The sequence below is a fragment of the Sardina pilchardus genome, chromosome 10, assembly GCF_963854185.1.
Source record: "Sardina pilchardus chromosome 10, fSarPil1.1, whole genome shotgun sequence".
Classification (NCBI taxonomy): domain Eukaryota; kingdom Metazoa; phylum Chordata; class Actinopteri; order Clupeiformes; family Clupeidae; genus Sardina; species Sardina pilchardus.
Window position 1 is genome coordinate 21,948,854 of NC_085003.1, and position 10,000 is coordinate 21,958,853.

Consider the following 10,000-nt stretch of genomic DNA (forward strand, 5'->3'; position numbering starts at 1 on the left):
AATGTTCTTTTACATCTCTCTACTCCTTTCTTCTTCTCCACTCCTCCTCTCCTCTCCACTCCTGCTCTCCTCTCCTGTTCTCTACTTCTCTCCTCCTCTCCACTTTTCCTCTCCTCTCTTCAACTCCTCCTCTCCACTTTTCCTCTCCTCTCTTCTACTCCTCTCCATCTCTCCTCTTCTCCCCCACTCTCCTGTCCTCTCCTCTTCTCCTCTTTTCCACTCCTCCCCTCCTCTCCTCCTCTCCTCTTCTCCATCTCCCCTCTTTCTCCTCTCCTCTCCTCCTTTCCCCTCTCCAGCTAAGGGCCCTGGGTGTAGTTCCTATGTGCTCTTATCAGTATGAGAGAATGTTCAACACCACCCGCATCCCTGGCATTGAGACAGGTAAGCATGAGGGCTGTACCACTTTACCACCACACACACACTTACACACACACAAACACACACACTCACACACCCACATACGCCCACACACACACATTTCTGGAATAGACAGATGAGTCTCTGAGCCCGTCCTCAACTTGTGAATGTGTGTGTGTGTGTGTGTGTGTGTGTGTGTGTGTGTGGCTAGATTTCGTGCAGCACCTGTCGGACCGTAAGCATGTGGTGGTGTACCACCGCGGGCGCTTCTATAAGGTGTGGCTCTACTTCGGGGGCCGCCACCTGTGGCCGTCTGAGCTGGAGCTGCAGTTCCAGAGGATCCTCAATGACCCCTCACCCCCGCAACCGGGAGAGGTCAAACTAGCCGCCCTCACCGCCGGGAACAGGTGACACACACACACACACACACACACGTGATCCCACCCTGATGGAGTATGCACACACACACACACACACACGTGACCCCACACTGATGGAGTATGCACACACACACACACGTGACCCCACACTGATGGAGTATCCATACACACACACACATAAGTGATCCCACACTGATGGAGTTTGCACATACATGCACACACACACACACACGCACGCACACACACACGCTCACACTCACACTCACACACTCCCTCAAACGAGTAACCCTAACCCTAACACACATCATGACACACAACCATTACTGTCCTCATCCGCCGTATCACATGTCGGCCCTCCTGTATCCCAGAGTTCCCTGGGCTCGTGCGCGTCTGAAGTACTTCAGTGAGGGAGTGAACAGGGCGTCCCTGGAGGCCATCGAGACGGCAGCGTTCTTCCTCACGCTCGACGACGAGGCCCACGGATACGACCCAGAGAAGCTCAAGTCACTGGACATGTACGCCAAGTCCTTACTGCACGGGAAATGCTACGACAGGTGCGCTCTTCCTGCTGCCGTCTCATTGGCTGATGTGTTAGTGATGAGAGGGAGAAATTGTTCTGATTAAACCCTCTCTCTCTTCCTGTCGTGTTCTTTCTCTCTCTCTCTCCCTCGCTTCTTCTCTCTCTCTCCCTTCCTCTCTCTCTCTCTCTCTCTCTGTTTCAGGTGGTTTGATAAGTCCTTCTCCCTGATTGCCTATAAGAACGGTAAAATGGGCGTCAATGTGGAGCACTCATGGGCCGATGCTCCTATAGTGGGACACATGTGGGAGGTGAGGAACAACCTCACTCTGTGTGTGTGTGTGTGTGTGTGTGTGTGTGTGTGTGTGTGTGTGTGTGTGTGTGTGTGTGTGTGTGTGTGTGTGTGTGTGTGTGTTTGTGTTTGTGTTAACAGCGTTGTCTTTCTCTGCAGTACATGTTGGCCACTGACTGTGTGTGTGTGTGTGTGTGTGTGTGTGTGTGTGTGTGTGTGTGTGTGTGTGTGTGTGATTTTCTCTGCAGTACGTGTTGGCCACTGACTGCTTCCAGCTGGGCTACACAGACGAGGGCCACTGCAAGGGGGACGTCAGCAAGGGTCTGGCCCCCCCCTCCAAACTCCAGTGGGACATTCCAGTGGCAGTAAGCGCATAGCAACTCATTCACAGTTACATTCCAGTGGCAGTAAGTGCATAGCAACTCATTCACAGTTACATTCCAGTGGCAGTAAGTGCATAGCAACTCATTCACAGTTACATTCCAGTGGGGGTGGCGCATAGCAACTCATTCACAGTTGCATTCTAGTGGCAGTAAGCGCATAGCAACACATTCACAGTTACATTCTAGTGGCAGTAAGCGCATAGCAACACATTCACAGTTACATTCCAGTGGCAGTAAGCGCATAGCAACACATTCACAGTTACATTCCAGTGGCAGTAAGCGCATAGCAACTCATTCACAGTTGCATTCCAGTGGCAGTAAGCAAATAGCAACTCATTCAAACTTGTTACATTCCAGTGGCAGTAAGCGCATAGCAACTCATTCACAGTTACATTCCAGTGGCAGTAAGCGCATAGCAACACATTCACAGTTGCATTCCAGTGGCAGTAAGCGCATACTGTAGCAACACATTCACAGTTGCATTCCAGTGGCAGTAAGCGAATAGCAACTCATTCACAGCTACATTCCAGTGGCAGTAAGCACATGGTAACTCATTCACACTCGTTACATTCTCACATCCATTTGGTGGCTGAGTGAATGTGTACAACTGAGCACATTTTTGTGATGCTCTCCGTTCATCTAGTGTCAGGAGCTCATCGAGGGCTCATACCAGCTGGCGAAGGAGATCGCCGATGACGTGGACTTCCACGGCTACGTGTTTGATGAGTTTGGCAAAGGCCTGATCAAGACATGCAGGACCAGCCCTGACGCCTTCATCCAGATGGCTCTGCAGCTAGCGCACTACAGGGTAAGGACTTCACATTAGGACCCTACTAAGTATGCACTTCAGCTAGCGCACTATAGGGTAAGGACATCACATTAGGACCCTACTAAGTATGCACTGCAGCTAGTGCACTACAGGGTAAGGACTTCACATTAGGACCCTACTAAGTATGCACTGCAGCTAGTGCACTACAGGGTAAGGACATCACATTAGGACCCTACTAAGTATGCGCTTCAGCTAGCGCACCACAGGGTGAGGACATCACATTAGGACCCTACTAAGTATGCGCTTCAGCTAGCGCACCACAGGGTGAGGACATCACATTAGTACCCTACTAAGTATGCACTGCAGCTAGCACACTACAGGGTAAGGACATCACATTAGGACCCTACTAAGTATGCACTGCAGCTAGCGCACTACAGGGTAAAGACATCACATTAGGACCCTACTAAGTATGCACTGCAGCTAGTGCACCACAGGGTGAGGACATCACATTAGTATCCTATTGAATGTTCTCTGCAGATAGTGCACCACAGGATAAAGACCTCACCGTATGACCCTACCAAGAGTGCAGTAATCACAGTACATCCTCAAATACAGTAATCACATCTATCAGGTACACATCCGTACTCTGTAGTATTCAGAGTAATCGCTTCCAGTTTCTCCTTTATCTGATGGCGTCAGATTACTGATAAAATAGATAATGTCATTCTAGAGTTATTATTAGTCCACAATAATGTTGATCATGCAAAGAATAAAAGTTTGTTTCAGTCTTTAGTAGTTCTGGGGCATACTTTTTGTGAGTGTACAGTTAGTACAGTAGGCTTTTGTAGCATGAGTGATAATCGTGTGTGTGTGTGTGTGCGCATGTGTGTGTGATGTAGGATAAGGGCGAATTCTGTCTGACCTACGAGTCATCCATGACACGGATGTTCCGTGAGGGTCGGACAGAGACGGTTCGCTCCTGCACCTCTGAGTCCACAGCCTTCGTCAAAGCCATGGAGAACCTCAAGGAAAAGGTACGCACACACACACACACACACACACACACACACACACACACACAGGAGACATGCACGAGCTAGGAGTTGAACTGTAGAGCCAGGAGGAGCCACCAGATGGCGACCCACTCTGTTTCAAAGTCACATGAGAGAGACATGAACACAAACAAACCCATGCAGCACGTGCAGCTCCAGTTAAGAGGACTGGGATCAAGACTTTGACAGCATCGGCTGATTTCATCATGGTTGTTTGGCCGCCTGGGACATGTTCTGGTCAGCTGTATTTGTTCAGGGTCGTCCTCACATAGAGGTTCTGCTGGTGGTCATGACATCTGGTCAGCCTGCCTCTCTGTGTGTGTGTGTGTGTGTGTTTGTGTGTGAGAGAGAGAGAGAGAGCATGTGAGCATGTATGTGTTCATGTGTGTTTCATGTGTGTGAGTAAGTAACATCAAGCTGGTGTGCATGTAAGAGCATTGGCTATGAGCATTTATACTGTAGAGTATCTGTTTGTCTGCATGTGAGTAAGATACACATGTGTCAGTGTGTATATGTGTGTGTTCTTAATTGTTTGGTACATACCAATTGTTTGGTATGTGTGTGTTCGTATGTTGTAATTTTTGTTTTGTTTGTGTGTTTTCTTAATTGTTGTTTTAGTATGTGTGTGTGTTCTTAATTTCTGTTTTGGTGTGTGTGTGTGTGTGTTCTTAATTTCTGTTTAGGTGTGTGTGTTCCTAATTTTTGTTTTAATATGTGCGTGTGTGTGTGTGTGTGTTCTTAACTGTTGTTTTGGTATGTGTGTGTGTTCTTAACTGTTGTTTTGGTATGTGTGTGTGTCCTTAATTGTTGTTTTGGTATGTATGTGGGTTCTTAATTGTTATTTTGGTATGTGTGTGTGTGTGTATTCTTAACTGTTGTTTTGTTATGTGTGTATGTGTTCTGAACTGTTGTTTTGGTATGTGTGTGTGTCTGTGTAGAAGGAGCAGCGCTTGGCTCTGTTCCGGAAAGCGTCGGAAAAGCACCAGCACATGTACCGGTTGGCAATGACCGGCGGGGGCATTGACCGTCACCTCTTCTGCCTCTACATCGTCTCCAAGCTGCTTGGCATCGACTCACCTTTCCTCAAGCAGGTAGGACACACACACACACACACACACAGACACACACACAGACACACAGACACAGACACAGACACACACACACACACACACACACACACACACACACACACACACACACACACACACACAGACACACATACACACACACACACACACACACACATACACACACACGCACACACATGCACATCCACCCACACACACACACACACACACCTTTGAACAGACTTGGAACTAGATGCCCTAGTTGGAAGTTATGACAGCACGAGGCCGTGAATAGCTGTGTTCCACTGTAGCACGGGTCACAGAGGAAACTGTGCTGCCATAAAAATCTCTCCACTGCTGCCATGAGATATCTCCCAGTCAGTCACTTCCTCATAAGTCAGCAAGCCTTCCTGTGAAGGTCAAAAGCCCTCTATCTCTCACTTCCTACAGTAGTATCTCCGCGGGTCTCAAACCAGCCACTAGGCTCCATCCACTATTCGGCTGTTTTAAGACAATGCAAACAAAAACAACAACAAAAGCAAGCTTCATTCAACACGTACACACACACACACACACACACACACACACACACACACACACACACACACACGTGCGCACACATGCACGCACACACACACACACACGCACACTCTCCCAGCTATTTCCTTGAAGGATGTGTGTTGAGGTCTCCTGAGTTCACATGCCTGGACACACCTCACACCTCCACTGGGTGTCACACACACACGCACACACACACACACTCACACACACACACTCTCTCCGTGTCTCCGTAGGTGCTGTCGGAGCCCTGGCGCCTCTCCACCAGCCAGACCCCCCAGCAGCAGATCAACCTGGTGGACCTGCAGAAGCACCCCAAATACGTGGGCCTCGGAGGAGGCTTCGGCCCGGTGAGTCACACCGCTGCACACACACACACACACACACACACACACACACACACACACACACACACACCCACACACACACACACACACACACACACACACACACACAGAGTTTGAAAACACATTCTTGTATTTCCAGGTGGCGGATGATGGTTATGGCGTTTCTTATATTATCATTGGGGAAAATCTCGTCACATTCCACATCTCCAGCAAATTCTCCAGCCCGGAGACGGTGAGACACACACACACACACACACTCACACTCTTTCTCACATACACACATACACACTCACATGTTATACAGACACTCTCTCTCTCACACAAAAACACACATAAATACACACACCCTCCCTCTCTCTTTTGCACACACACACACACACACACACACACACACACACACATTCACTCTTTCTCACACACACACACACACACACACACATTGTTTGTCTCTTTCTCTCTCTCTCTCTCTCACACACACACACACACACACACACACAGACTGAGTAGTAGTGTCGTTCTCTGTCCCTGTAGGATTCCTACCGGTTTGGCCAGAACATCCGCCAGGCCATGCTGGACATCCGAGCGCTCTTTGAGGTGAAGAACGACAAGAAGAAGGAGAAGGAGGAGAAAAAACACATGTAGCCTTGACCACCGCGCACCTCACGTGACACACCCCAGCTGCTACACACCTCACGCGACACACAATCACTCTTAAAACCGGACAAGACAGACACCGAATCTCCAGCCTTTATTTCAAATGAGCTTCAAGTCTCCAAGGATGGATATTTACATAGATGGGGACTACATCAGGTGGACAGGTAGCAAGGCACTGACTGAGAATGAAGACTAAAATCTAAAATCGAAGCCGTTGAGTCTTCATAGCACTTTGTCCATAAGATGTGCGGTGACGAGAGTGTTCATGTTGCACATCAGGCTGAAGGGCGAGTCGGGACGTGTACAGAGCTGGAGTCAGCTGCTTTTCGAGATTAGGATGGAAATAGTGCCTCTTAAAGTAGAGACTCTCAGCTGCTGAGAGAAAAGCATCTCAGATGCAGAGAGTAGAGCATCTTCGCTGCAGAGTAGAGCATCTTAGCTGTACAGAGTAGAGCATCTCAGATGCAGAGAGTAGAGCATCTCAGATGCAAAGAGTAGAGCATCTTAGCTGCAGAGAGTAGAAGATCTCAGATGCAGAGAGTAGAGATTAAGATGTACAGTAACTAGCACCGTAAGCTCTACTCCCTCCCCCAGTAATATTCATTAAGAGACCCTCTTGTCAGCTGCTTTTTGAGATGAACTAAAATGGAACTAGCGCCACACTGACTAGCTCTCTTGTGCCCAGATAGCAACATCAGATTGGCCACTGGATCACCATCTCATTAAATTGGATTTGTCATGAATATTCAAAAAATACATGACATGTTATTAAAACGATGGATGAAGTATAACTGAATAAGTGAAAAAAGGTTTTAGACGAGTAGTGGCAAATATATTGGGGCGCTTGTCGGCAACCTGCCAGAGGATCGCCAGAGAACCCCAGACCTGCTCCCAGGGGCCGACAACAATGAATGAATGAATGTGTGATGAGATGCGTTATATTGATATGTGGCCCCTGAAATAAGTGTGTGTGTGTGTAATGTGTGTGTGCGTGTGTGTGTGTGAGAGGGATACATGTGGTACAAGTGTGTGTGTATATGTACAGTTGTAAATACTCTGAGCTTTGGGCTATGTACAGAGGAGATTAATTATTTATGGGTGATGTGTATTTATTAGATATAAAGACTGTTGTCGTTTTTGGATGTGTTGTTCTTTATGTTCTGTGTTCTATTGGTACATTCACATTCAATTTTGGGGAAATATGGAGTTTTGAGTCATTATTTCCACTTGTATAATGAATACTAGAACCCCAAGATAAATCTGCAAACCATAGATGACATCACATATCAAAACACTACACACGTCACATATACACATCAAAGCATACGTCAAACATCAACACCCACGAAACACACACATGCCGTGACATCGAAACACACTTCACAGCAAAAAACACATCAAAACACACACACACACACACACACACACACACACACATCAAAACACGTTACACACACAGACACAGATGAAAACACACGTCCCACGTATGGTGTATGGTTTGTTGTGTTTATTAGGCCTGGTATCAAGCAGCTATTCAGTGGAGATCAGGCCTGATCATGTCCAGTGAGACGATGAGTACAAAACGATCATAGACACCCACGCAAACTGACCATTGACAACCATTAACATATTAATTACAGACACCCACAGACTGACCATTAACATATTAACAATTACAGACACCCACGCAAACTAACCATTGACGATTACAGACACCCACAGACTGACCATCAACATATTAATGATTACAGACACCCACAGACTGACATTAACATATCCCATCCAGTGGTGCTCTGGCCTGATGAGGATGAAATGATTACAGATACCCACATAGACAGACGTTATATAGAGGATAATCTGATCACAGACAACCACGCAGTTCAGACTGACAATCAGCAAATCGTCACCCCATCTTATGTGGATCTTGATCATATCAAGTTTTCATTGGCTATTTAATGATATGATATAGAATGTTTCTCCTCTTTACATTTAAATATGTCACATCCCTAGTGTGTGTGTGTGCGCGCGCGCACATGTCTGTGTGAGTGATTCCCTGGCTTTAAACAGCAGCATAGATTCAGACAGTGCTTCCTGAATAAGTTCCTGAATAAGTGCAGGTGTGTGTGGTGTGGGTGTGTGCGTGTGTGTGTGTGTGTGTGTGTGTGTGTGTGTGTGTGTGTGTGTGTGTGTATGGGGTGGGGGGGGGGTGCGTGTGTGTGTATGTGTGTGTATGTGTGTATGTGTATGTGTGTGGGTGGGTGCGTGTGCAGGTGTGTATGTGTGTTTGTGTTTGTGTGTGTGTGTGTGTGTGTGTGTGTGTGTGTGCATGCATGTGCGTGCATGTTAGCCTAGAAAATAAAGTGCTCACATTCTAAGGCCAAAGTTGTATCATCGGCAAATTTGATTCAATCATTCTGTAGGAATAAACTGAAGGCTGAGGGCTGAAGACTGAAGATTGGGTAAGATGAGGTGAGGTGACACAGCAGGTGGGTCCTGGGTCCCTCTGATGAGTGATTGACATCGAGATAGTTAAATAGGCCAACAGGACTGTCCTGAATCCTGCTTCCTCAGTTCTCCCGCCTCTCGAGGGAAGGTCACTGATTGGCCTGTGAAATTATCCATCAAATAATTAGAAATATAGTTGGGTCACTGAGTACTATTAATACTACAATATGGATATGATAACATAATAATGTTTTTTCACAGTGTATGGTGCATGTGTATGTATGGTGCGGTGTGTGTGTGTGTGTGTGTGTCAGCATTGTGTCATTGTGCTAAAGAATTCGACTGGAATCACCATACACCGCAGTGGCAACTTAAACATAATTAAAACAGTGTGGCCATTAGTAAACATTAGCCTATAGCATTCCTGCATGACTCATTGCTGTCATTACCCTACTCACTTAGTCCACTCGGCAATGTTTTTGGTTCACGATTTTAAAGAGAACAAGGGCGGGGGAGGGATGGAGACTTGACCGCAGTGTGACTGTGTTACACTGTGTCACACTGTGTCACTCAGAGTAGGCCTACTGGTGTGGCTGCAATAGCCAGATCAATTTCTCGATAACTTCACTAGAGAGGGGAAACATTTTGTTGACGACTAGTCGACTACTGCCTACAACGCCAACTAGTGGATGAAACAGTCGACTAATAGTCGACTAGTCGACTAATCAATTACTACTAGTCGACTAATTAATTAATCAATTAGTTGACTAGTTGGTGTGTGTGTGTGTGTGTGTACCTGGCGTGAGGGGAATCCTGGTGCCTGAGGCTTTGAGCACCACTTCCAGGGCGCAGGCCTTCCCAGCATGCTCTGTTTTTTCCCACAGCTTCACAGTCACTTCCTCCCCCTTCACCAGCCAGTTCAGCTTGTTGCCTAGGTAACTGACACCGGTCACGCTCAGCTCTGCAATGGCTCCAGACAGGATAGGAGAAAAGGACAGGCAGTCCTTCTGGACCCTAAAGGATGTCCCACATGCCACTCATTCAATCCAACCAATCAGGTCAAATCATACAATGCCTAGTTCCGCCCACATGATCTGACTATAAAGCATTGTAATTGTACAGCTATGTCAAAACATCACAGCTTTGTCATGTGATTTAGATCAGACTCATTCCAATGAG

At 47.0% G+C, this 10,000-nt stretch overlaps 2 protein-coding genes across 7 annotated transcripts in view; one reads left to right on the forward strand and one right to left on the reverse strand.

Annotated features, from left to right (window-relative positions):
* The window catches only part of cpt1b (carnitine palmitoyltransferase 1B (muscle)), an 11,854-nt gene extending 4,341 nt beyond the window's left edge, over window positions 1–7,513 (forward strand). For both annotated transcript variants that reach the window (XM_062547018.1, XM_062547019.1), the window contains exons 9-19: window positions 297–381; window positions 569–764; window positions 1,106–1,291; window positions 1,460–1,565; window positions 1,795–1,911; window positions 2,573–2,737; window positions 3,598–3,732; window positions 4,689–4,841; window positions 5,612–5,725; window positions 5,862–5,954; window positions 6,254–7,513. In XM_062547018.1, coding sequence (XP_062403002.1) covers window positions 297–381; window positions 569–764; window positions 1,106–1,291; window positions 1,460–1,565; window positions 1,795–1,911; window positions 2,573–2,737; window positions 3,598–3,732; window positions 4,689–4,841; window positions 5,612–5,725; window positions 5,862–5,954; window positions 6,254–6,364 — 1,461 coding nt within the window. In that variant the 3' untranslated portion in view covers window positions 6,365–7,513. The remainder of the gene's footprint in view (window positions 1–296; window positions 382–568; window positions 765–1,105; window positions 1,292–1,459; window positions 1,566–1,794; window positions 1,912–2,572; window positions 2,738–3,597; window positions 3,733–4,688; window positions 4,842–5,611; window positions 5,726–5,861; window positions 5,955–6,253) is intronic.
* A 348-nt stretch (window positions 7,514–7,861) lies between these two features.
* Window positions 7,862–10,000, reverse strand: part of pgghg (protein-glucosylgalactosylhydroxylysine glucosidase) — an 11,164-nt gene continuing 9,025 nt past the window's right edge. For all 5 annotated transcript variants that reach the window (XM_062547024.1, XM_062547020.1, XM_062547023.1 and 2 more), the window contains 2 exons: window positions 9,618–9,835; window positions 7,862–8,982 (listed from right to left, as the gene is read on the reverse strand). In XM_062547024.1, the coding sequence (XP_062403008.1) occupies window positions 8,906–8,982; window positions 9,618–9,835 (295 nt within the window). In that variant the 3' untranslated portion in view covers window positions 7,862–8,905. The remainder of the gene's footprint in view (window positions 8,983–9,617; window positions 9,836–10,000) is intronic.